Source organism: Sus scrofa, chromosome 6 (genome assembly GCF_054392235.1).
Source record: "Sus scrofa isolate SSC_HxYL_T2T_F1_AM1 chromosome 6, Sscrofa_HxYL_maternal_Yorkshire_Landrace_v2.0, whole genome shotgun sequence".
Lineage (NCBI taxonomy): Eukaryota > Metazoa > Chordata > Mammalia > Artiodactyla > Suidae > Sus > Sus scrofa.
The window spans coordinates 165,596,479-165,623,669 of NC_139388.1; the positions used below are offsets into that span (position 1 = coordinate 165,596,479).

A 27,191-nucleotide genomic window follows, 5' to 3' on the forward strand; every position below is an offset into this window, starting at 1 on the left:
TATCTAAATATCTAAAGACAATTTTAATGCTTATTCTTGGTGGATACCGAAAAGTTAATTAAACGCGACTTTAAATTAAAAGTCCATCTTTACAGCTGCAACTTGTAAGAAGTGTTATTTTTATTTTTTTAGTAATAGTCTTTTGCTTAGAAAATATCCAGCGTACTCAAGCTGTGTATTTTGTATATTGATTCTAGTTTTTAAATCCAAAATGCACTTTTTCCTTGAAAACCATCTCAATTTCTACTTCCCCCCGAATTTTAACATGCGTTTTACATTTAATTTCATGTTGCTGTCAAAAAATAAATTTAATCAGTAACTTGTAGTTTGAGGTGACAAAAGTTAATTCTTTTTGCATTTGACATAGGGAGGGTGTACTTAAAATGCCAAATGAAAAGGATTTTTTTTCCTATATTTTTACACTATTACGGAAAACAAATGATTGAAAACCACTTGCCTGCAGCCACTCCAGTCTTTGTTAGGGAAGGCATCAGAACCTTGTCCTTTGGTAAACCTTGAAGTAGTTTTTTTCTGTTTGTACTGAGAGCAGGGAGCTTATGAAGCAGAAGGAGGAAACTTTTACATAAAACACCTTTGTCCATGTGGGAGATGATGAATAGTGTTTATAAATTTATAAATGGTAACTGCATTGTAATCCTTTGGTGAAATCTTTATAATGACAGAGTGAGTAGTAGATGCTGCAAAATGCTCTTGAAAATTTTTCTATTTCTAATTCATATCGAAAATTTTAATTTTTAGTTAAACATATTCTTAAGAGTTTATATGCCTTTAAAGTTTTGTGGCAGTCACTCCTATATGTAGGAGTGAGCTATTTATTCAGTGTAAAAGTTTCTATATATATTGTACTTTAAACCTCTAAATTAGTTATGACTCTTACCTGTAATATATATGTATGTTCTTGCTTTTTAATCTCCTAAATGTTGGTATTTGCAGTGTATTTTAGTACTTAAACATTCTGTAATTTTACACTTTTGATATTCAGGGAGGAAAAAAGCCAGTGTTCCACTTAGCATACTTATGGTATAATTTGGGGAAACATATTTAACCAATTGTTTCATTTTGTGGCTTAAAAAAATCAACTAATGGAAAGCACTTTTAAGATGGCATTTTATTTTTAATGCAACTTGTAGAGCTAACATATATTTGTTTTCAGATCACTACTTCTGAAACCTGTTTTTCAACTATTTAACTTTGAGCAAAAGGGAAGATCAAATATTAGGATAAATTCGCACTGAAATAATTTCAGGTTTAATCTCCAAAAAATGTTGTTCTTACTGTTTTAAAGCAGAAATATTAAGCACCAAGTAAAGTCTTTGGGGAGAGGCATAAGGAGAGAAAGAAAAGAATAACTGAATCATCAATAGAATATGCCTAGTTTTTTAATTGGTCTGCTTTTTCTAATGTTAAGACTTAAAATACCATGATATTTTAGTACGGTTCTCCTTAGCAAGAAGCAAATTATATGGGGATTATAAGAGGAGTAGAAATCACAGAAAAACATTGTCCTGTTTTGAAAAAGTGTTTTAATCAGGCAAAAGAAGCATCAGGACACCATTTTTAAAACAAAGTCTCCAAGTTGGGTACTGAGACTGGCGAAGGAAAAAGCAAGGAGAAAAGTCTGGGAAAGATAAAATATGCAGAAGAAAATCAAAGCTATTTGCGATTATATGTTAGAACTCAGGATTTTGCAGGTGAAAAAGATGTTGCTTAAATATATTCATAAACTTTTGGTAAGATTTCCACTTAGCAGTTTCAGAAGGTTTAACTAGCTGCTTAAAATATGACAAAACTGAATTTTAACAAATGATATTAAAATAGGGCAGCCAATCAGTTAGCTGACAAAATAGAAGGCAGTGTGGGAGAGCCCTCCCCACATTCATTGCAGATTCGGAGCTCCCTCCGCCTGGTTTCCCTCCATCAGGCTAACGACCTCGTTTCTGCGGTAGAGCCTGGCCAAGTCGCAGGCGGTGTCCCCCTGATGGTTCCGATGCCCCACTTTGCTGGCGGTATGCTTTACAAGGAACTCCACTACCGGAAGATGGCCTTCTTTGGCAGCCAAGTGCAAGGGCAGGTTCCCTTCATTATCCTCGATGTTCACATCAGCTTGAAACTCCAGCAAAGTCTGTAAAGTGTCCAGGAAACCTGCTCTGGCTGCATCGTGAATGACAGCGAAACCAGTTCGGTCTTTCAAATCGGGATTAGCACCTCTAAGTAGTAGTCTCCTGGCAATCTCTGGATTTCCAAGTTTCATAACCTAGAAAAGAAGAAACAACGGTAGAATCCCTTCAACTGCTCCTACTACAAAAGTATTTTAAAATATTCATCTCTTTTTCTATTTATGTAACTATTTTTGGTGAAGGAGTGCTTGGGGAAGTCCCATATGATGGAATTTGAAAGGCTCAGTTGCAGGAATTGAGTACTAGCAGATAAAAGTAAAAGGAAACTTCTAAAAATTGAACTTCTATGATGGAATATCTTAAACCGTCCCAAAAGTAGGAGAAATTGATTAACAAAATAGAATGAGCCTGACTTGTATTAAATTCACTGACAACTTAATTCTCTGTCTCCATGAAGAGTTGTGTAATATCATAAATTTATTAAAATAAAAGAAATGGAATTTGAGATTTAAATGTCTCCTTCTGTTTGCTAGTTCATACTCCTAAAATGTGCCTGAGGTATTAATTCTGTACAACAAAAAGCGGGTAAAATTTATTTTTTCAATAGGTGAAAGGAAATAAGGAGGTGAGTTTCTTTAAACCCTCAAAGAAATGTTTCCGCACATCAGACTCCATCTAGTCTGTTTTACTAGTGTAAAAGTGATCTCTTAAAAATTCAGACTTGGTATTTTCTTAAATTATTAAACATCACACGTTTTCTCCAAATAAAGATAGCCCCAAGAGTCCAAGTAGTTTTTTTTAAAATAGCTTTTTTCTTTGCAGTTATTTCCTATGGGTTACTAGGTGTATTTAGTGCATAGAATCCTCCACTTGAAATTTTAAAATGCTACTGATTATTAAAGTGTTAAAAAAGTAACAGTGTTCTACATTGCCAACTATACTGATTTATCTAAAACTAAGCTCATGATATGGTTTGTATTAGATAGGAAATGACTGTATGGCAACTGTTCTTGAAAAGAATGGAACAGTCATCCTATTATATTTGTTTCCTAAAGTTCTATCTAGCCTCCTAATTTTCAAGTGAGCAAACGAAGAGAAAATAAGGTATTTAATGTGGATTTTAGGACAGACAGCTTTGTTTTGTAGTTTCAGACCATTTATTAATCAACTGGTGATCCTATCTTATTTCTTTTTGCGATTATCATCAGGGATTTAGGAATAGCTATTTGTAAACTGGCAATATTTTTAAAGTCAGAATGTAGTATTAAAATCTGCTATCCACATACAGATAATTCACAAGACAAAGACGTCTACCGGTGTTTAAATATATTTCACTCTATTTAATGGTCTCTATTAGACTCTCATAATTATAAAATATCTTGAGCAGCATGCAGTTACACAATACATGTAATTTAGTTGTGAAAAATACAGTCTTGTTAATGTGTAAGAAAATTTCAGCATTTTAATATTTTAAATTTACATTTAGGTATATTCATAATAACCTAAATTTATGATAGATTGCATAGTAGAAACTCAAATGTTTTTGAAATTAAATATACATTGGAAAACACATACGAAGCTGACTTATCTCTTTAGAATGTTTGTTTTAAAAAATCACAAATTAAGTAATATAATAACATACATTTAAAAGGAATAATAGTCTATAAGTGCAAACTATATAGATGGCCAAGATGTCAAGCTTCCCTGGTGATAAAACCTTGCTGACCATTAGCCCTTCCTTTGGGGCAGTGGTTAAAAATGATACATAACTTATTTTTCAAGAATATCAATGACATATACTTTTTGGTTATTAAAAATTAACACAATTTAATTTTAACCACAACTACCTCTAAATATTAGTCATTTAAGGACCTGGACTGGGAAAAATGAGAGACAGACACTTTGGATCTTTGTAAAGCACATGTACGATCAAGGCCTTTGATATTATCCTGATTAAGAAACTTACACTAGGAAGGGGGGAAGATCCTTTGTAATTGAGTTAAACATAATTGCAGGAGGAAATCTGCCATATTTCACAGAAAAATAATAGTAATAGTAGAAATTGTTTTGAAAGAAAGTTCTTTCTTGAGTTATGACACAACTTCAGAGTTAGGATTATACATACTGAAAATAAGCCTTGAGACTCCTGTTTGTGTGCGTTTCATTTTATGTACTAGGGCTAAACCACAATAAGTGGGTGTTAGTATCTTGATAAGTATGTTTAATATAAACAGGACTGCAGAGTTGTATTAAAAATGTTTGTCAGAACTTTTTTTTTTCAGTATTAATCTCCCAGTCCTCGTGCTCATCAAAAGCCCTGTAAGATCTTATTCGTAGAGGGTTAAGTGGCTCATTCTTTGTAAGATATATATAATACTTTGAATTTTCAATAGGAAACTTTTCAATATATTTGTGGCATTGCTATCATCACCAAATTACTAGGTGGAAAAATGAATCTGCCTGAAATAACAAGATAAATAATTTAGTATCTATGTATAAGCTTCCTTAATACATTTGAAATTTTTTGCAAGGCCAGTGTATTCTGTTAAAATATACAGGCTGTATGGACTTCGTCTGTTAATAATACATCTCCTGCCACTTAAATTTCTAATATTTGCGATTAAAATAAGGCACTCTAAAAACCCACTTCCCATTGGATTTTCAAAACAGCTTTAAGTGTTGCATTTTGAAGAGCTCATAAGAATATCATCAGAACTCAGATCAACAATTTGAGACTACTTTACCATCTTTCTGTTTCTAAGTCTTTCAACTAAGTTACAAGATCAGTTCAGAGAAGGAAAAAAATTACCAGGTACACTATTTGGCAGCTGGATGTGTTTCATTTGTTGCTTGTAAATCTAATTACTAAAAATTAGAACATACCACGGTATGACCACAGAGACAAAAACACTATAAACTGAGCTCTGATTAGAAAATTCAACTTTCTATTCCTCCTCAATCCTGAATGGGTGGACGGTATTACATTAACTGTGAAATGTACATCCTGTGCCCGTGCCCAGGCCACCCATTCCAAACGAGGAAAGGTCGTTTGTCAAAACTTGAAGCTTTTGAAGAAAAACACCCTCGCCAGTAGTCAAGAAAATTAACATTAAAGTCAATTATTGGAGCAAAGTTCGGAAACCACTAATAGCAGTGTATTTACTTCAAATAATAATCATAATAATGTGTTTACAGAGCTGTCTTAAAAAAAAAAAAACCCAAAAATAAAAAACTCCGCGCTGCTACGAATGCTTTACAATCCCCACCATCACAAAAACATTCCAAAAATTAAGACCAAACCTGGAACCCAGTTGATATCGAGGATATTATTGGATTTGACGAGTTCGTTCAAAGTACGTCATTTTGGGTAGTTGGATCCACTTAAAGATATAAAATATGGCAACCAACTAGTTTTAAAAACAGTGAAATTTTGTACCCCTGAAGGCTTAAAAGCTATTATTCTAGAAACCCGGGTCACGTAGGCAACATTGTTGACCTGTTTTCCCCACCTCTCTGGATACCAACCTGCAGCGCAGTCCTTCCAAATCCATTTTGTGCATTGACGTTTACATTATTTTGCAACAAACTAGTAAGTTGCTCTAGGTCCCCCCTGGCAGCTGCGGACGCCAACTCGTTCCCCCAAGGCTCGGCCATTCTTTAGGGTCCTGACGATCGGGAAAAGATGAATTAGTTGTTTTTCTTTTTCCCCTTTCCTTTGCTCCTAACCAGGCTGCATGATGGCATCGGAGACTGACAGAAGGACTGGGATGGTTAATCTGGAGTAGAGCTTGGTAGTAAATACTAGTAAGATCTGCCTGCCAAAAGCCCGCCCCTCGATTCACACGTGATTATTCAGCAAAACTGAGCCATTGGAGAGGGGCTCCGCTCCTCGCTTTTTAGCTTAACCCCTATGAAGAAGTCTAGTGATTAACAGAGAGATATGCAGACACACATATATTCCTGGTAAATTACTCTGGACGTAAAATGTAGGCTGAGCTGTCACGTACGTACACTGCTAATCTCTGTGAGGAATGTGTGCGGAGATTTAAGGGACTAGATCAGGGAAGAAAATACTGCGGAAGAAGAGACATTTGGGGGAAGAAAAGGCATTCACCCACCCTTGTTCACGGTGGTGACCTGAGCCACGCGAGCCAGAACCGCAGGGCAGGTCCTCGGGGGGACTCGGTCTCCATCCGTCTCGCCGAAAGAGTAGTCGTGCGTCCTCCGCTGCAGGGAGAGCGCCGCGGTGGCTGGCTGCTGACGTGCTCTGGGGGTTAAAGATGATCGCCAAAAGCAAACCAGAGTAGCAGTTCCGTGGCCCTCAAGTTACAGATCGCAACAGCTCCTCAGTGGCCTTGGCTTCTCGGGAAGAGCCTTTATTTGCGTCCGGGCCGAGCTGCGGGCTAACGCCGCGCAGGAGGGCTCCGGAGCCCGCCCGCCCGGCTACCGCAGCCCCGCCGAGCCTCAGAGGCCGTGGGAGCCAGGCTCGGCGCGCGTCTCCGGAGACGGCCGGGCGCGCGGCGGGTCCCCGGCAAGCCGGTCATGCCGGCCCCACAGGGTCCCGGGGCTTCCAGAAGCGAGGACGGGGGAGAGCGATGCGGGAAGCGTCTACGGGTCCGGGTCCGCTGAGGCAGCGCGCTGCAGCATCGCGGTCGCACACGGCAGCCCACCGGGAACTTCCCGCCTACGACCAAGCCAGTTCAGACTTCCTACTGCAGAAGTTCATTCAGCCGCCGCCGCCTCTTTTCCTTCCTTTCCCGGTTTTCTGAGGTCCTCTGGAGATCGCGAGGGTCCCCGGAGGTCCCAGGCCAAGCTTTGAGTATGGGGTGCTGCCACAATTCCAAGGCACAGCCAGTCCCGCTGCCCTCTCGGGGAAAGCCCAACGGCTTCGGCGCCCGGTGCCACTTCGCCAACCTCTCGCGGTCCCCTGGCCTGTGCCCCCAGCCTGTGGCGCCGAAAGGGCAGAGGCCGCCAGCCAGCTGTGCCCGGAGCGGAGCCGGGTAGCACTGCTTCCTCCAGAGCCGCAGCGCTCCCAGTGACAGTTTCTTTTGTAGCTGGTCCCCCTCAAATCACCGGTCCCGGCTCCCTTCACCCCTACAGACACTTGTGCGTCGTGCCCCTTTCTGGTCTTTTCCTTCCCTCCCTCCCTTGCTTCTTTTTTCGCTCAAACAATTGCTGCTTCTGTTGCTGCTGCAGAGACGGTGCCGGTTTCTTCTCCCTTTTTCCGACTTCATCAGCTTTTTTTGAAAAGAAAAAAATTGAGCGCTTTTTGAGTTGAAAAACCCGCCCCCATTTTAACGGCAGTTTTAAGGAGGCTCTGCAGAGTTGCTGGCCGCGGGAGCGGGAACGCAGGGCGCCGCCCACGCCCCGCCCTCCGCGCTGGCGGCGCTCGAGCTCTCGGCCGGGCTCGCCCCGCCCCTTGCCCGGCGCCCTTTTTCTAGCCTGTTAGCAGCTTGCATTCCTCCCTCCGTCTCCTGCGCTGGCTCCCACCCGCCAGCTCGGAGGCCCGGCCCCAGCTCGAGCGGCTTTCGGCCCGGTGGAGCAGGGTTTGACCTCTTCCCACTGGCGGGCGGAATGGAGTCTGCGGAACCCCGGGCTGCCCGGGGCCGGGAGCGGGGGTGGGGCGGAGGTGGGGTGAAAGAGGCTTGTTAATTAAGGCTGTGGAGAGCAAAGCTCGGTGGGTCTGGCTGCTGGAAGGCGGAAAGCTGGCCCGAAGCGAGTGTTTCCCCGGGCTTGGCGGGGCAGGCCGGCCCGCCTCCGCGCTCCCGCGCTAGGCTCTCGAAGTTCGGGCAGCCAGGCCTACGGCTGCCGCCGCTTCTGGGGCGCGAGCCGTGTCAACTCGGCCTCCTTTTCTCAGTCCAGAGCTGCGGCCTCGCACCTGCCAGATCAACGACCAGGGCCACGATGGACAGAGGTAGCTGCAGGGGTTGAGGGAGAAACCCAAATGACAGCAAAAACAGTGCTCTGAAAAAGGAGAAGTCTTTTATAGCCTTCTTCCTCTTATTTTATTTATTTATTTATTTTTTGCGAAAACTGAAGGCACTGTATAGGTAAGAAATCATGACGAACTCTGAAGCCTTCATGTTACAGGGACTTGAAATATTCCCTTTCTTTGGGGAAAGGGAGAAAAGCAACTAACTTTAAAGCAAAATAAAAAATAAGTCCTGGGAAGGGTTTTCTAACAAGACTATTTCTTTACTGTCACAGTTCTTTAATTTCTTAGATGAGACTTGTTTTGGGGGATGTAAATGTAAAGGAATCGTATCTTCCCTGGTCAGTCATCAGGACACCAGTTCTCTGTACTTTTTACTTCCTCTTGTAGCTATTTAAGATTAATCAACTACTGCTTTCTATATTTTTTGCTCTTAAAAATATCCAGCACTGCTGCATGGTGCACCTAGTGGTCAAAATGAAACTAAGCAAAAAAAAAAAAAAAAGACAGGTGGTCTAACTATTACTGGCCTATAGCAGGCATAATATCCTCAAGCAACATCTATACCCAGCTCCTTGAAGTACACGGGGACTATTAGCAACAAAAAACACACCAACAATATCTGGATAATCATCTAGCAACAGATTGTAGAGGGAGAGTTGAAACTGGGAAGAATCTGGCAGTGTTCTCTTTAACCGAATTGGTGAGAAAAAAAAAAGTAAATAACCAGAGCTCTTTTTTTAGGTAACTAAGCTTGAAATGTGAATGAAAAATGAACTATAGCAAAAGAAATTAACTCCTCTTATTTTTACATGTATTTAGATATTTCAAATAGAAGATTTAGGATTCCATATATACCAGTAAATACCACAGATAATACAATTTACATAAATGGTTCTGGGAAATTACTATGTAATCTTTCAGTACAGCTGGGGTGTGTGATGATATAGTAGAACTGTTAGCTGATAAGAGATAACCGGTAATTTATGAAAGCTGCTTTCTAGCATTTATTATGGTTTCTGAAAAATATGAATGTTGCTTTCTAGCATTTATTATGGTTTCTTGCTAAAAGAAGAGATTATAGTAAGTCTTTTTTTTTTTTTTTGTCTTTTGTCTTTATAGGGCCACACCCACGGCATATGGAGGTTCCCAGGCTAGGGGGTCCAATCAGAGCTGTTGCTGCTGGCCTATACCGGAGCCATAGGAACACCAGATCTGAGCCACGTCTGCAACCTACACCACAGCTCTTGGCAACGCTGGATCCTTAACCCACTGAGCGAGGCCAGGGATCGAACCCTCAACCTCATGGTTCCTAGTCGGGTTTGCTTCTGCTGCACCAGGACAGGAACTCCAGGAAGAATCTTAAATTGTACTCATTATGTAAAGTATAGGTATACATGTGTTATAATTGCCATGAAATAAAATACTTTTGCTGAATAACTGAATAAATAAAGCTTATAGTAATTTAAGATGCATACACGAGCTGGATTAAGATTTTCGGAGATCCTAATCACTGAAAAGATTTTGATGTCCCATGGTCTTACCTCATACATAAATCAAAATAACACAAAACTTAAAAAGTAAGTGTAAAGAAGTCCAACAAAGTTCTGATTTTTCCCATGATGACTACTTAGGTGCTTTTACTGCAGTATTAAATTCCTTAAGGAAGTTTCTGTTCATTTGCTTTCACTCTGGCTTTCCTTGTGTCTTAAAACATATGCTTTGTTTGCTTATTGTGTAACACAACTGGCAGCATAGAGGTTGCATTCTTAGTTCAGAAAGCATAAGTAAGCACTACAAAGGACCTCCAATGTAAATCTTATATTAATTGAGTGATAGTTCATAGATTCAAAGGTATCTCTGCCTTAAATAAGCTTCTATTATGACATAGTGTAGAAGAAACATTCATAATTATCTATTTTATTGATGTTTCATTCTCACAAACGCAGAAATAGAGCCTTTTAGTTCGATATAAAATATTAAGTTATGGAAGTCTTTTTCTTTGCAGCAGTTCATGCTCTTTAAAGGGTTCATAGAAATACTGTAATCAAATTATTTTGTGCTTTTCCTCTCATTAACTCAAATATGCATAGTTTCTGAATGATTAACTTATAGGTATGTGTATATGGTATTTACAATTTCTTTACATAGTTCCAAAGTCTTCTTTTTATTGTATTTATGGATCCAACAGAGGTAGGAAACAGATTAGTACCCTCAGGGGGCCTTCTTATCATTTCATAATTGTGGTTTTGGCATTTTATTTCTGAGACTCAGCAGACTTTTTCGTATGGGTACTCACACCACTTATGAAAGTCTTTTTGTAAAGTAAGAAAAAATATGCCCAGTAAGCATCTCAAAAGGTTAAACATAATAACAATTATCATTTGTATAGTGTTTCCTAGTTATAAAATATAATGCACACATTATTTAATTTTAACAACTCTATGAGGTAAATAAGATATTTCAGATGAAGAAATTGAAGCTTATAGATATTGTGACTTAAAGCCAAGTAGTGGATATAGGATGTGAACTCAGGTCTTGGGTCCCCAAATGTTATGCCTTTTCCATTAAAGAGTCCAGGACACTGAAGTTTTGTGTTTAGAACTCTCCCAGATTTGTCCCTATGTGCTTCTAACATTGGCTGGTTGTGGCCTGTATCTTTTCCCTGTAATAAATTGTAACCATGAGTTAAAAAGAGTCCAGGATCAGGCTAGTCTCCTAAGGAACATTTAATCATTAAACACTAAATCACTAAGTATATTTTTGATTATTTAAGTGTGGGTCTGATGCTGTAGCATCATTAATCTTCTCATAAATTACATTATAATTGAGTAGTAGTGTTAAAAATCTTGATTAACTTAATCAAAGGATCAAGGTTAACACTGCCAGTAGTAAGTCATGTTGATATTTTGTGTCCCTGATGTGATGTGATGAGGACACATCACATTTGTGGTATTCTTCCCCTGAATCCATAAACTCAGTATAATTCTGAGAAAACATGAGGCAAACCCAAACTGAGGGACATTCTATAAAATTCCTGACTACTACTCTTCAAAAGTGAAAACTGAGAAATGGTCACAGATTGGAAGAGGCTAAGGAAACTTGACTACTAAATGTAATATGGTACTCTGGTTTGGACCCTGGAACAGAAAAGGTACATTAATATAGAATCCAAAGAGAAGCTCTAGAGTGTAATTAATAGTATTATGCCAATGTTAGTTTTTTGGTTTTGATAGCAGTACCATGGTTATGTATGATGGTAACATGAGAGGAAGTTGGATAAAAAGTAAATAGGAACATTCTGTACTGTTTGCAAGTATCCTGTAAATCTAAAATTATTTCACATAGAATTTAGCAGGAGTTCCCATTGTGGCACAGTGGAAACAAATCTGACTAGGAACTGTAAGGTTGTGAGTTTGATCCCTGCCCTCGCTCAGTGGGTTAAGGATCCAGCATTGCCAAGAGCTGTGGTGTAGATCGCAGACGTGGCTCAGATCCCACGTTGCTGTGGCTCTGGTGTAGGCTGGCAGCTGTGGCTCTGATTTGACCCCTAGCCTGGCAATCTCCATATGCCATGGGTGTGGCCCTAAAAAGACAAAAGATCAAAAAAAAAAATCAGCAAAATAACTACAAGTAAACTTTATTATATGTGTTTGAAAAAATACAAAATAAAATTTCCTTTTAAAAGAGGAATGGTAAGATCAAAGAATGTGGAGATTTTAGAAAATAGATCTGTATTTTAGAAAATAGACTGAATTCCATGAGTTAAAGTAGAGAACAACTAAAATAATGAATATATTAAAATTATTTTTCTTTGCTAATGCTTATGTACAGAGAATCTCTATACATTTTTATTCTATCAGTTTGTGATACTAAAATGAAATTGTTTCTTTTAAGGAAAGAATTCTGGGGAAATGACTTATTTTTTCCCTCTTAATTCAGTATTTATTTTTCTTTCATTCCTTTCATTGTAGTGGAAAATTACTCTGGATTCTGGGTATCCAACCATGGGGTTAGGTCATAGGGAAGAAGTAGTCTCTTCAGGGACTGTACAGCATGGAGGGTAAAATGCAGGGAGACAACAGGGTAAGTGGAAAGAGCACTAGTCTTGACCTAGCCTTGAATACTAGTGCAGCACGACTTTGGGCACATTTTTAACCCCTCAGAGCAGTTTTTAATTCTGTAAAATGGTTGTAAGAATGAAATAAGATATGCGAAGTACCTGTACATACTAGCATCTGATAAAAATTCCTAAATTCAAAAGCATTTGTTGTTTATTAGGTGCCCAAGTCTTTGTTATGTATAAACTCTGGTGAATATAAAAATACATGGAATGAAATGGTTTATAATCGCAAGGAACTTTCAACCTTTGAGGAGAGATTTAAACATGCATGGATGGAAAAATAGAGAAAAAATTACAGAATTTATCAGAGTATTTAATTGTATTATAAAAATAGTAAAAGCAGTGATTAGAAAGGAGAAGAATCCTTGTTGGCTTAAATTTTACGAAAGATATGGTCTTAAGAAAAGCATTTAGGAACTGGTGTACAAAGTAATAGAAACTAGTATGTTTGGAGAGCTTTCAGGTTTGTGAAAAGTTTTCACAAGTATTATATAACTCATTCACAATCTATGAGATCAGTTTTATAAATCTTATTTTAGAGATAAAGAAATTGAGATTCAGAGAAGTTGTTATTTTTTTTGTCAAAAGGTAGAACTAGAACTCAAGCCTAGTAATTCTGAAATCTGTGCTTGTTTTGTAAAAATATTTTGTTCCCATGCATTATCACAGTTGTTTTCTCATCACCTGAAATAGTCACCTCAGCAACTGAAGTCAGAGAGTTTAAATGATGTGTCCAAGTTCCCCCAGCTAATTAGCTGGGAAAGCAGTACTAGAATTCATCTGGCTGAATGTCTAGGATATTCTCCCCTGACCCCCTTCTTTTAGAGGCACCCATGGCATGTGGAAGTTCCTGGGCCAGGGAACTGAACCTGAACCACAGAAGTGACAATGCTTAAATCCTTACCTCCTAGGCCACCAGGGACCTCCAAGAACCTTTTTTATATTTCCACATTCTTTTGATTCCCAGATGGAGAGAAGGGAGGGAGATGGGGAGCAGCACTGGCTTTTAATGGGCGCTGAGATATACATACACCCAGAGAAGAAAAGACCTCAACTTTGCTAGGCTGCATTAATCCTGGCTATGTGACTAGAGACAATTACTCACCTGCCTGGTGCTGAGAATGACATATATGAATGGGGCAACCGAATTGCCACACTTAAGCTGCTGGTACTATGTTTCACCTCATGTCACATTGGTGCTGTGTTTTGGAATTACTTCCTTAGGGATGCCAATTGACCAAGACCCTTAAATTCATGTGATTATAGAGGGTTCTATTCCTTATCTACCTAATTCTGGTCTAAATACAGATTATCACATGAGAGTGTATTTTCATATAAAGAAAAAAACCCGCATAAACCTATGTCTTTAAACATCATAGTGCTTTTGTGTTCAGGAAATACAAAGACCTAGGCCTTGATTCTCTATGGTGATTTCATTTGTATCTATTTTATCTCTACAGCACAACATCTGCAATCTTCTTCACACTCTGAGGATTTTATGAACTTTCCAAGACAAATACATGCTCTATTACAGTCCAGAAGATGATATTTTCTCAAGTCAAAGTGGACATATTCCATTGTCACTCTTCCTCCAGGCGGGATAATTACAAACCATCACACTTACTTGTACATAGTCTGGCTATTCTTTTTTTTTTATTATTACTCAGTGGATTTTATTACATTTATAGTTGTACAACGATCATCACAACCAAATTTTATAGCATTTCCATCCCAAACCCTCAGTGCATCCTCCCACCCTCCAACCTGTCTCATCTGGAAACCATAAGTTTTTCAAAGTCTTTGAGTCAGTATCTGTTCTATTCTTGACTCAAAGCCTGATTATATTTTTCTCGGGGTCCATGTTCTCACCTTTCTCGGCTTCCCTATCTGCCCCGTGACCACCGTGGGAGTCTGGTTACTTGTTACTCCTTGTTACTGAATGTCTGAGGATGCAAATCATCAGGGGACTTGGGTCGAATGCGCCAGTGTGTTAAGTGGGTTTTGATAGGTTGAGCGTAAAAGACTGTACAAGAAGTTGTATTTAGGTGAAACTTTGTTAGAGAAAATGTACATTTATGAAATGCTGTTTTTAGACGAGTTGTGACAGTGTGCAGAGTTGATTTGTATGTGAGAGAGGCTTGATGTTTGTGTGACTATATAACCACGTAAAGGCGCAGAATCTGATTCCCGCTCCAGCCAGTGGGAGGAGGTACCGAGGCCTTTACTTAATTCAAACCGGAATAACCTGTTGCGGGACTCCGAGCTCCCGCAGTTGCAGGTCAGCGTCCCAGCCCGCAGCGCGCGGATCCCCGCCCGGTAGTCGTGCGCCCAGCGCTTGACAGGAGGGCAGTCACGTGGCAGCCGCAAAGCGGCGCTTTGCGACCTCGATGACAGGCAAAATGTGCGACAGCCTTGGCGCTGGCCAACCAGGGGCGGAGGCGTGGGCCAGGGAGGAAGCGGAGGAGGCGGAGGCGGCCGTGGCGTTCGCCCGCCTGCTGGTTCGCTCGCTTTCCCCGCCCCCGCCGTTCTTGCCGCCGCTCAAGGGAGCCGGGTGCGCGCTGTCGCAGCCCTCATCCTGGCCGGCGACAGTAAGCCTGGACCCACATCCCTCCCAACCTCCCCGTCCCGGCGGCTGCTGCACGGGCTCCGCGGGCCGCAGGCGGGCGGCCCAGGCGCCTGAAGGTTACCGAGTGCATGAACGCCTAGCCTCCCGCGCTGCCCCGCCCGCCGGCCCGCCGGCCAGCCCGCCCGCTCGTCCGTCCGCTAGCCCGCCAGCCCCTCGGAGCCCGGCGGCGGCGGCGGCGGCGGCGACGGCCGCAGGAGGCGCCGTCTCCCTCCCAGGTGCGCGCTTCGTTCCCGGAGCCGCGGAACTCGGCGGCCGCCATGGCGTCCAACATGGACCGGGAGATGATCCTAGCGGATTTTCAGGTGAAATATCAGGCCCAGTTACCGTCCCACCTTCAACCTCGTGGGTTCCCAGTGCCCAAAGGGTGGTCTCTTCCCAGCATTTGTTTGAGCACTGCAGTGGTGTGTGTTGTGGGTTTTTATACGGTGCGTGGCTTGAGGTCTGTGTTTGTGTGTCTGTGTGTGTGTCTGGTGTGAACTATTGGGGAACGTGTAATTCATGTTATATTGGGGGCGTGTAAGATGTGTTATACATGACATGAATGAGATTTGTGGGGTGAGGGGGTGTTACGTTGGCTTATTTTGTGTGTAGATTGTGTGGTTTTTCCTGTATTATATGAGGAATGTGTAGAATTTGAGGGTATTAACTGTGGGGCTTATTATGAGGTGCTTTGGGTGAGGAGTTTTAGGTTGTTTATGAGAGTGTGCAGTATGGAGTGTGGGTGTGGTGTTGTGGGTGTGGTGTATTAAGGGGAAAGTAAAAGATGATGAGATGGTGAGGGTATGGGGCATTGTGGTGGTTTTAGGGAGAAGTAAACATTTGAAACTTTGGAATAAACATTGGAATCTTTTGGGGGGTAGGAGGATGAGGAGGAGACAAATAGACTGTATATCAAACTATCTTTGCAGTGAATTTACAAGTCCAATAAATTACCAGTTTGTATGTGTGGATTCCTTTCCTCTACAGATTTGAATTACTTGGTTGGTGTCCTTTCTCTAAGAATATAGATGATAAGCAAAGATAATTCCTTACCGAACCCAACTCTAGTGACACTGGTATATAAGTATTTTAGGGAGGCCCTTTGGAAGTAGAGCTATGTGCTTCATGAAAGACTTGGATTTAGAACTAATATCCTGTAAACACTACCTTTTCCTTTGGGTGAAGAAAACATTGTAATGAGATATTTTTAACCATTTGTTTTGGCATTAACTTAGAAGCCGCAGTTATGTATAGGCAGACATTTCCCTCCTTCTTTAACACCCTCAACATTGCACATGGTCAGACACTAGCATAGTGGGCGGTATTTTTCCTTACTAATATTTTGTTGGACTTTTCTTTTTTCTCTAATTTTTTAAGTTACTTATTTTTACAACTTACATTCTGATGGCTATTCCCAGAGTTTGCTCTTTTGATTATTCAAGTGATAGCTGATACATCAGGAATATGCATGTATCTGCATTTGACTTTACTTTAATTTCCAAACTCAGACTGAAAGAGGGTTCTTGAAAATAAGCGTTGACAAGATTTTGGTGCTTTGTAGGGTTAGGATTGGCCTCAGGTTTTCTGCCTGATTCTTTCACCTTTTTTTTTTTTTTTTCATTCTCCATTTAAGTTTTTTATCTAATGTGGAATGTGGTTGTGTGAAAAAGGTCTCTATATGTCTAGGAGTAATTTTATCTTTTTATATAAAACTGTTATGCTCTGGTAGGAGTGGTTTTAGATAATGACAAAATGGATAGTTTATCTCTTAAAGCTTTAAGATAACTATCACTTTGCTTTGATTTACCAAACTTTCAACTTTCTCTAATAACTTGTAACTGTTTGCTTTCTTATTATTTGTGACAGTTATTATGCTTAGTTGTATCTTCCAAGGTCAGTAAATTTAGGATTCTTGTACTCAGAGGCAAAGTAAGATTTTCTGACAAGTATTTGGGGTTTTGTTTTGATCATATGAATACATTCTAGTAAGTTTTTTTCTTCAAACCAGTGGCAATATTGTGAACAATTGTTTACAAAATGGAAAAAAGCTTATGGTACCTGCAGCAAATAGTTATTTGCCAACTGATGAGTTAATTTCATTTTGTCAAATAGGCAACATTATTGGTAGAATAAAAGTTATTTCGAAAACTATGCACAAGCGCATTAGCCATTTGTGAATTTAGGAATCTTGTATTGTCTTACAAATGGTAATTCCAGGAGTTCCTGTTGTGACTCAGTGGAAACAAATCTGAGTAGCATCCATGGGGACACAGGTCTGATCCCTGCCCTTGCTCAGTGGGTTAAGGATCTGGCATTGCCGTGAGCTGTAGTGTAGGTTGCAGACACGGCTTGGATCTGGCATTGCTGTGGCTGTGGCATAGGCTGGCGGCTACTGCTCCGATTGGACCCCAAGCCTGGAAACCTCCATATGCTGTGGATGCAGCCCTAAAAAGACAAAAAGACAAAAAAAAAAAAAAAAAAAGTGATTCCAGATCAGTTTGTTCTTGTGAATTTGGTTTTAAAATGGATTATTCTTCTTTTTTAAAACATTATATAGGAGTTCCCTTTGTGGCTCCAGTGGTAATGAATCTGACTAGTATCCATGAGAATGTGGGTTCAGTCCCTAGCCCTGCTCAGTGGGTTAGGGATCTGGTGTTGCCGTGAGCTGTGATGTAGGTCATAGACAAGGCTCAGATCCAGCGTTGCTGTGGGTGTGGTGTAGGCTGGCACTTCTAGTTCCAACTGGACTCCTAGCCTGGGAACTTCCATATGCTGTGGGTGTGGCCCTAAAAAGACAAAAAGACAAAAAAAAAAAAAAAAAAAAAAAAAGTGATTCCAGATCAGTTTGTTCTTGTGAATTTGGTTTTAAAATGGATTATTCTTCTTTTTTAAAACATTATATAGGAGTTCCCTTTGTGGCTCCAGTGGTAATGAATCTGACTAGTATCCATGAGAATGTGGGTTCAGTCCCTAGCCCTGCTCAGTGGGTTAGGGATCTGGTGTTGCCGTGAGCTGTGATGTAGGTCATAGACAAGGCTCAGATCCAGCGTTGCTGTGGGTGTGGTGTAGGCTGGCACTTCTAGTTCCAACTGGACTCCTAGCCTGGGAACTTCCATATGCTGTGGGTGTGGCCCTAAAAAGAAAAAAAAAATTATGTAAAATATTTATAGAGTTAACTTAAAAAATTAGTATTTGTTTATTTATCAGAAACAAGGTAATTTATAAATATTGTAACTCAAGACTTGGAATGTAGATACCTGGATGATACTGGCTTCTTCTATAGCCAGGCATAATCAGTTTCCTCAGCCAAAGTGAGTATAGTAAAATTACGTTGTACATACTTCGTTATGATTGTGAAAATTACAGTTTTGAGAGCTTGGTGCTTCCTTTGTAGAAAGCGACATGATTTTTAAATGTGATTAGATTTTTTTTTTTTTTTTTTTTTTTTTGCTTTTTAGAGCCGCACCCACAGCATGTGGAGGTTCCCAGGCTAGGGGTCTAATCTGAGCTACAGCTGCTGGCCTACACCACAACCACAGCAACGCCAGATCTGAGCCACATCTGCAACCTATACCACAACTCACAGCAACACTGGATCCTTAACCCACTGAGCAAGGCCCGGGCTCAAACCCGCAATCTCATGCATGGTTCTTAGTCAGATTCGTTTCCGCTGCGTCACAACAGACATTCCTAAATGTGACTAGATTTTTAAAATAAATAAGTTTAATATTTTGATTATTGCTGGGTAATAGGTTCTTATAAATACAATGTCTAACTGTGGAAAAAAAAATATATTTTTGGTCTTTTTAGGGCTGCACCCATGGCATATGGAGATTCCCAGGCTAGGGGTAAAATCAGAGCTGCAGCCGCTGGCCTATGCCACAGCAATGCTGGATCTGAACTGCGTCTGTGACCTACACCACAGTGCATGGCAACTCTCGATCCTTAACCCATTGAGCAAGGCCAGGGATCAAATCTGCGTCCTCGTGGTTACTGATCAGATTCGTTTCCACTGAGCCACAATGGGAGCTCCTATGGAAAAGTTTTTGAGAAGGATTTTGTATTCTCTTTAACTATTTCAACTCGATAAAGAAATGATGTTCCCGGTGAGCTAGTGGTTAAGGATCCAGCATTGTCACTGCTGTGGTACAGGTTCCATCCCTGGCTCAGGAACTTTTGCGTGCCTTGGGCGTGGCCAGAAAAAAAAAAAAAGAAAGAAAGAGAGGACTTCTGCTGAAATCATTGGAGGAATAGATAAAAATCATATGAGGTAAATAGAACATAGTTTTATTTTACTGTGTTCATTTTGGGATAGGGAAATTGATTTGACCAGTTATGGAAGAAACCAGCATCATCCGTGTGTTCACTATTCTAAGTCTTGAGCTATAATTTTAAAAATAAATTGCCTGGTTTCTTCTTCTTCTTTTTTTTTTTTTTTTTTTTTTTTTTTTTGTCTTTTTAGGGCCTCTCCTGTGGCATATGGAGGTTCCCAGGCGAGGGGTCGAATTGCAGCTGTAGTTTCTGGCCAGTGCCACAGCCACAGCAATGCAGGATCCAAGCCACATCTGTGGCCTACACCACAGCTCATGGCAATACTGGATCCTTAGCCCACTGAGTGAAGCCAGGGATTGAACCTGGATGCTCATGGATCCTAGTCAGGTTTGTTAACCCCTGAACCATGAAGGGAACTCCAGAATTTTCTTGATTTTTAAGGCTGAATCATATTCTGTTTGTATGTATGTACTGCATTTTGTTTATCCATTTATCTGTGGACACTTCCCCCCACATTTTGGCTATTGTTAATTATTACTGCTGCTACGAACATGGGTATACAAATATCTGTTTGAGTCCCTGTTTTTAATTCTTTTGGGTATATACCCATATACCCAGAAGTAGAATTGCTGGATCATATGGTGTTTCTATTTTTAACTTTTTAAAAACATTATTATTATTTTTTCCTTTTTAGAGCCACACTTGCAGCATATGGAAGTTCCCAGGCTAGGGGTTGAATTGGAGATTTAGCTGCCGGCCTACACCACAGCCACAGCACCAGACCCAAGCTGAGTCTGTGACCTACACCACAGCCCACAGCAATTCAGGATCCTTAACCCACTGAGAGAGGCCAGGGATTGAACCCAAGTCCTCATGGTTCCTAGTCAGGTTTATTATCGCTGAGCCACAACAGAGACTCCTAGTTTTAATGTTTTGAGAAACTGCCATATTATGGAATAGTGACTGCACCACCATAATTTTAATGGAGAGAATGACAGGATACTGTTTAATCAATTATTTGTAAATTTCACTCTGAAAAAGTGAGTTGAGAACTTGAAATAGTCCAACAAAAAGCAGCTCTAAAAGGTGGCTGCAGCTCCGATTTGACCCCTAGCCTGGGAACTTCCATGTGGGGCAGGCGAGGCCCTGAAAAGTAATTAAACAAAAGCAAAAAACTTTTTTTTTTTTTTTTGTCTTTTGTCTTTTTTTGTCTTTTGTTGTCGTTGTTGTTGCTATTTCTTGGGCCGCTCCCGCGGCATATGGAGGTTCCCAGGCTAGGGGTCTAATCGGAGCTGTAGTCTCCGGCCTACGCCAGAGCCACAGCAACGCAGGATCCGAGCCGCGTCTGCAACCTACACCACAGCTCACGGCAACGCCGGATCCTTAACCCACTGAGCAAGGGCAGGGACCGAACCCGCAACCTCATGGTTCCTAGTCGGATTCGTTAACCACTGCGCCACGACGGGAACTCCCAAAAAACTTTTAAATGTAAATAGTGTTAGCATAGTGTGTTACTGGTAAAGGAATGACTAGACTATTAAAGCTACAGTTCCGGGGAGTTCCTGTCATGGCTCAGTGGTTAATGAATCCAACTCGGAACCGTGAGGTTTCGGGTTTGATCCCTGGCCTCGCTCAGTGGGTTAAGTATCTGGCATTGCCATGAGCTGTGGTGTAGGTTGCAGACGCAGCTCGGATCCTGTGTTGCTGTTGCTGTGGCTGCGGTGTAGGCCAGCGGCTGCAGCTCCAATTAGACCCCTAGACTGGGAACCTCCATATGCCGAGGGAGCAGCCCTAGAAAAGGCAAAAAAAAGAAAGACAAAAAAAAAAAGCTACAGTTCTGGCTGACCAGAGGCAAACTGGGAGGTGTGGGGTGGAGGTAGGGGGTGGAGGTGTGTAAAGGAATTTCGTGGGTTTAAAAAATAGGAAAGCATTGATGAATTGTGAGAGTTTTGTTTTTTTTTTTTAAGTTCTTGCTACCTTTCTATAGTAAAGAGATGCATTCATGTGGAAGTTCCAAATCTTTTTCTGTTTTAATTGTATAATTTCTAAACTTTTTTTTTTCTTTTCTTTTTTCTTTTAGGGCCCAAGCTGCGGCATACTGAAGTTTCCAGGCTAGGGGTTGAATTGGGGCTGCATCTGCAACCTAGACCACACACAGCTCATACCAACTTTGGATCCTTAACCCTCTGAGCTAGGCCAGGGATTGAATCCGCATCCTCGTGAATACTAGCCAGGTTCATTACTGGGGAGCCACAGTGGTGGTTCAGAACTCCCTAAACTTTTTTAAGATTGAGATGTAGAGCAAAAATCATTTGATCAAACTTTTGAGACTGTGTTTGATTTGTTTCAGACGTGAAAACAGTTATTCAAACAGAATTGCAGTTGCTATTAAATACTTCCAGTTATTAGATTACCTCTTTCTTTTTTTTCTTTTTTCTTTATTTTTGTCGTTTTGTGTTTTTAGGGCATAACCCACTGAGCCATGCCAGGGAGCGAACCCACATCCTCATGGATGCTAGTCGTTTTCACTCACCGCTGAGCCACAACACGAACTCCCTAGATTACCTCTTTCTTTGGGTTCAGATGAGCAAAACAAAAAAGCCTTCTCCCTCCCCCACCGCTTAAGCTTTCAATTAATGTCATGCTATTTTTTTCCCTCTAGATGTGTTTATTTTACTTATAATTTTTCTTTGAGAACAAAACGGGTGGCGTAGCCATTTAGATTAGTGTCATATGTAGGTCTCATATTTTTTTCTATTTCTTTGTTGCTGATAATATAGAGTCATAGATCATGGCTTTACTCAAGTGAAGAAAAAACAACTCTCAAAGTAGTAATACTTTATTTTAGGTCTTTTCCGAAGCAGAACTTATCTGTTTTGCTAAAAAAGTATTCTTTCTGGATCTAGTTCCAGTGGTCACAGATTAAGAGAACCTTTATTTCTTCTCTACTTTGGCATTGATTTTGATGTTACTTTGTGTCGTACATCTTGGGTAACAATTGTGCCTTTGTTTTCCACTCCTGGTCTTTCTAGCTAGTCATATTTTTGCTGCCTAAGTTGCTTTATACATTTTCATACATTGGACTGTCACTATGGTATTTAATAAACATTCATTTACCTATCAACTCCCCCCGTTTTTTTTTTTTTTGGTCTTTTCAGGGCCACACCCTCAGCATATGGAGGCTCCCAGGCTAGGGGTCAAATTGGAGCTGTAGCTGCTGGCCTGTACCACAGCCACAGCCACAGCCACACCAGATCTGAACCTCGTCTGTAACCTACACCACAGCTCACGGCAGTGCCGGATCCTTAATCCACTGAGGGAGGCCAAGGATCGAACCTCTGTTCTCATGGATGCTAGTCAGTTACATTTTCTGCTGAGCCACAGCGGGAATTCCGTAATCAACTCCTCTTTGAAGCATAAACTCTTTCATGACACTACTGGTAAGTCACTTTTTGGTAGTTTCTGCCCTTTCATTACATTACGTTTTTTCTTTCTAAATGAAGCTGCGAATCTCTCTTCTTTTCTTAGTTTGACACAAAGAGATTATCTTCTTCAAAAGAGGCTGTCTGACTGTCAGCAGAAATGATATTGTTCCAAACACATAAGTGTCCTTTGTGATGTTGTGGATCACGGACCAAACTAAGTATTAATGGAACGTTATTTCCTGGGAGGTTACCTTGAGTAGGAGATTTGAGTACCATGGCAGAAAGTAGTCTGGTTACCATCCCTTCCTTCTTTTTCTTCACTCCTTCCCCTTTTGTTAGAGGGACAAATCATATTTTTTTGTGCTTGTATTGTTGGTCGTTGGAAAATAAGGTTTTGGCATGTAGATTAAAGTTTAGGGAGTTCTCGTCGTGGCGCAGTGGTTAACGAATCCGACTAGGAACCATGAGGTTACAGGTTCGGTCCCTGCCCTTGCTCAGTGGGTTAAGGATCCGGCGTTGCCATGAGCTGTGGTGTAGGTTGCAGACGCGGCTCGGATCCCGCATTGCTGTGGCTCTGGCGTAGGCCGGCGGCTACAGCTCCGATTCGACCCCTAACCCCTAGCTTGGGAACCTCCATATGCCAAGGGAGCGGCCCTAGAAATGGCAAAAAGACAAAAAAAAAAAAAAATTTAGTATTTACTGGTTAAGATTTTATGGACTTTGATGTCTGATTACTTAGATTTAAATCACAGCTCTGCCACTTACTCATCTCGTGATTTTTTTTTTTTAACTAATCACTTTAATACCTCTTTGCCTCAGTTTCCCCTTATAAAAATCAGTTAATGCATGTAAAGTGGTTAGAACAGGTGTTTGACATATGAAGTGTTTAGTACATTTTAGCTCTTATTTTCATTTTTGACAGTTTTAAGGTACATACTTGTTATCTGCAAGGGGCTTCAAGAGATCATCTCTTTTTAGCTTCTCATTTTCCTTTTTGTGGAAATTGAGACCCAGAAAAAGGAAGTGACTTTAATAAGGTCATGGATTGGTTTGAAACAAAGATTTTATCCAGGTAGACCTAAGAATGTTTGTTTTTTTGCTTAATTTGTCTAGAAGCTTGGGCTTCTAGAGGAAAACAAGAGCCACTGTTTAGAAAGTTCTCCAAATGATAAAACTTAGATATGAAATAAATGAACAATGCCTGGCATATAGCAGACATGCCAGAAGGAAGGAAGGCAGAGAGGGAGGGATAGAAGGAGGGTCTGATCGTTCCTGGACTACCATTCATTCCAGTCCAGCGCTATGCTTCTGAGTTAACAGATGGTCAGAAGCTTGGAATGGAGAAACTTCAGATTTGTGGAGCATGATTGGGTTGTTACTTATTGTTTGCTTGACGGGTTTTATGGATTCTCTAGTTCAGGGGTCAAGAGACTGTAGCCTGTAAACTGGTTGCCTGTTCTTATATGTAAAGATTTGTTGGTACATAGCCACACCCATTTATTTACCTGTTGTGTGCGACTGTTCTCTTGCTGCAGTTACAGAGGTGAGTAATTGAGTCAGAGACTTCATTTAGCCCAGAAGCCTAAAATATTTATTATCTGGGCTTTTAAGGTAAAGTGATGTACATTTCCTCAACTCACCTCCTTAACTGCCATGAAATCAGTACTTTTCTTTCTAGGTTTTAGTAATTGGAAAGTGTTAGAACATTGAATGCCTCACAGGTAGCATATTACATGGCTGCTCCTCTGTAGGAGGCAGTTAGAACATTGCACTTAGGCAGACCAGAGCTCCATTTTTTTGCTTTTTTTATTGTTGTTTTGGCTGTGGTTCTCTGAGCAAGTCATTTATCCTTTCTGGGTTTCAGTTATTCAATCTGTAAAGTGGAAATCTGCATAGAGCCACATCTACTAGAAAACAAGGTTGGACTGGATCAGGTGTTCAAATAGAGTCTGGACAATCACCTGGCAGCAGTGGCATTGAGGACAATTAGTTTTTTGGTTTTTCTGGGGAGAGGGCTTTTTTTTGGTCTTTTTATGGCTACACCTGTGGCATGTAGAGGTTCCCAGGCTAGGGGTCGAATCAGAGCTGAAGCCACTGGCCTATGCCACAGCCACAGCAACTTGGCATCCGTGACCTACACTGAAGCGCCGTGACCTATCCAGCAGCGCCGGATCCTTAACCCACTAAGCAAGGCCAGGGATTGAACCTGCGTCCTCATGGATACCAGTCGTGTTCGGTAACTGCTGAGCGGATGGGAACTCCATTCAGTTTTAATTTAAGTAATTTATCTAGCATAGGGGTCAAAAAACTACATCCTGAGGGCCAAATCACCACCTGTTTTGTCAATAAAGTCTTACTGGAAGTCAGCCATGCATATTCATTTACATATTGTCTCTGGCCACTTTTGCCCTCAGTAGAAGAGTGAGTAGTGGATTGTATGGCTTGCAAAGCCTAATACATTTCCCCTACTCCTTACAGAAAATTTTACTGATCCCTGATCTAGATAAGTGTTTTTCAACTTTGGATGATTTCTCTTCCCCAGAGAACATTAGGCAATGTCTAGAGATATTTCTGGGTGTCACAACTTGGGGGTGCTACTGGCATTTAGTAGGTTGAAACCAGGTATTCTGCTAAATACTGTATAATACAGTAGACATCCCATGAAAGTGAAGAATTAACTACCTCAGAATTTTTTTTTTTTTTTTTTTTTTTTTTTTTGTCTTTTTGCTATTTCTTAGGCCGCTCCCACGGCATATGGAGATTCCCAGGCTAGGGGTTGAATCGGAGCTGTAGCTACCGGCCTATAGCCAGAGCCACAGCAACGCGGGATCCGAGCCGCGTCTGCAACCTACACCACAGCTCACGGCAATGCCGGATCCTTAACCCACTGAGCAAGGGCAGGGACCGAACCCACAACCTCATGGTTCCCAGTCGGATTCGTTAACCACTGCACCACAGTGGGAACTCTTTTTTTTTTTTTTTTTTTTGAGAATTTCTTCTTCTTCTTCTTTTTTTTTTTTTTTGGCCTCACCTGCAGCATGTGGAAGTTCCTGGGGCGGGGAATGGAACCCATGCCACTGCTGTAACTAGAGCCATAACAATGACAACATGGATCCTTAACCTGCTGAGCTATGAGGAAACTCCCTGCCCCAGAATTTCAGTAGTGCTGAGAACCCCTGGTGTAAATCAGTGATTCTCAATCCTTAATTTGCGTAAGAATAACCTGGAGGGCTTGTTAAATCACGGGTTGCTGGAGTTTTGATTCAGTGGATCTTGGGTGGGGCCTGCACATAAGCATTTCTACCAGGTTCCCAGGTTATGCTGATGTTGCTGGATCCTAAGACTACATTTGAGCACAATTAGTCTAGATGACTTCTGGGGTTACATTCATTCCTGTGATTCTTTGATTTTGTGATCTTAAGTACTGTTCCATTTTTTATGACTTAGGGAAATTTGAATATTTCAGTATATATATATATATATATATATATATATATATATAATGGTCACAATAAAATGTGCTGTTTCATGACTCCATATATTTGAGCCCTTATTTTTCATGTCCCTTTGGAAAACTTAGATTTATCTTTCAAAATCCATTGTTGCCTTTTTATAACATCAATACTGTGTGTGCCTAGTTAGTGTTAATCATTTCTTCTTATGTATCTTGTACATATTTCTCTTCTTTTGAGACTCATGTCAGATTGTCAGGAATCACTTAACATGTTTCTTTCCCCTCCTGTCAGCTCTTTGAACAACTGCCTGGGTCTTTACCATCTGTTCCTGCAGAATCTATTAAGAAGTGCTCAGTGAATATTTTTTGAAGGAATATTATGAATATTGGCTGTTATGGTACAAATAAATAGAGTAGAATTGTAAATTTTTATATATTTTGAAGCATTTACTATTTGTTGACATATGGTTTTGGATAAGAAAATCTGCTTACTGAGAGAATAAAGATGGACTGGTTTATTGAATTGAGGGTTGTAACTCACGGTGTCCCATTTATGGAGAAGTACAAAACACCTCCCCTCTGGTTTAGGTTTTATGGAGGGCTCGATATGGTAACGTGGCAAAATATAGGGCTTGAGGTCATGAACTTTTTAAAATTTGAATGCTGTTACTGAATTGCTATGTGTCAGCCACTCTTCCTGATTATGTGTTCACTCTCAAACTGTTTTTAAGGCACATATTCTAATTTCAAATCAAAATTGCTTACCACGTTAAATTATTAGTCATTGACTTTACGTTTGAGATAATTTCAAGAAGCAAAATTAACAGTATAATTGCACTTGTCTTTATACTTATTTATGGTTATAGAGGAGTAATTTAGATAAAAAGAATGAGATGTCACGTTGTGGTAAAGTAGAAAAGTTTACAGATTATGTGCACCTTAATGGAACTAGAATTAGATTCCAGTCGCCTGTTCTTTTTGTTTTTGTTTTTTTTCCTTTTGCAATTCACCCTAGTTTAATGACTGAGCTATAATGGAATAGTGTTAGTGAGAGGAAAGCTTTGTCTCTTGTGCCCTCCTGGCTCTGTCCACTTTCTTTCTCCCAAGGGAAAAGTAGTGGTTGAACTTTTTTTTTAAAGGCAATTTTAGTCGTATTTTTTGGTATCTAGTTAAAGTGAGATGGAGACACAATGGAACATTCTTATTTTAGGTTTAATGGGGAAGGAATAATAACATTAGCAT

General features: G+C 40.6%; 2 protein-coding genes across 5 annotated transcripts in view; one reads left to right on the forward strand and one right to left on the reverse strand.

The window, feature by feature from the left end:
- Positions 1-1,527: 1,527 nt before the first annotated feature.
- Positions 1,528-7,457, reverse strand: CDKN2C (cyclin dependent kinase inhibitor 2C). Its single transcript, XM_003127980.5, has 3 exons — positions 6,257-7,457; positions 5,664-5,803; positions 1,528-2,275 (listed from the first exon to the last, which is right to left on the reverse strand). Exons 2-3 carry the CDS (start codon positions 5,790-5,792, stop codon positions 1,898-1,900), a joined length of 507 nt encoding a protein of 168 aa, XP_003128028.1. The 5' UTR covers positions 5,793-5,803; positions 6,257-7,457; the 3' UTR covers positions 1,528-1,897.
- Positions 7,458-7,570: 113 nt separating this feature from the next.
- Positions 7,571-27,191, forward strand: part of FAF1 (Fas associated factor 1) — a 438,758-nt gene continuing 419,137 nt past the window's right edge. For 3 of the 4 annotated variants that reach the window (XM_021097817.2, XM_084965116.1, XM_084965117.1), the window contains exon 1: positions 7,571-8,052. Coding sequence is in view for 1 of the 4 variants with exons in the window: in XM_084965115.1 (XP_084821241.1) it covers positions 15,077-15,121 (45 nt within the window). In the remaining 3 variants the exon portion in view is untranslated. Of the gene's footprint in view, positions 8,053-14,643; positions 14,816-14,978; positions 15,122-27,191 lie in introns of those variants that run through there. The other variant, XM_084965115.1, reaches the window with a different exon arrangement.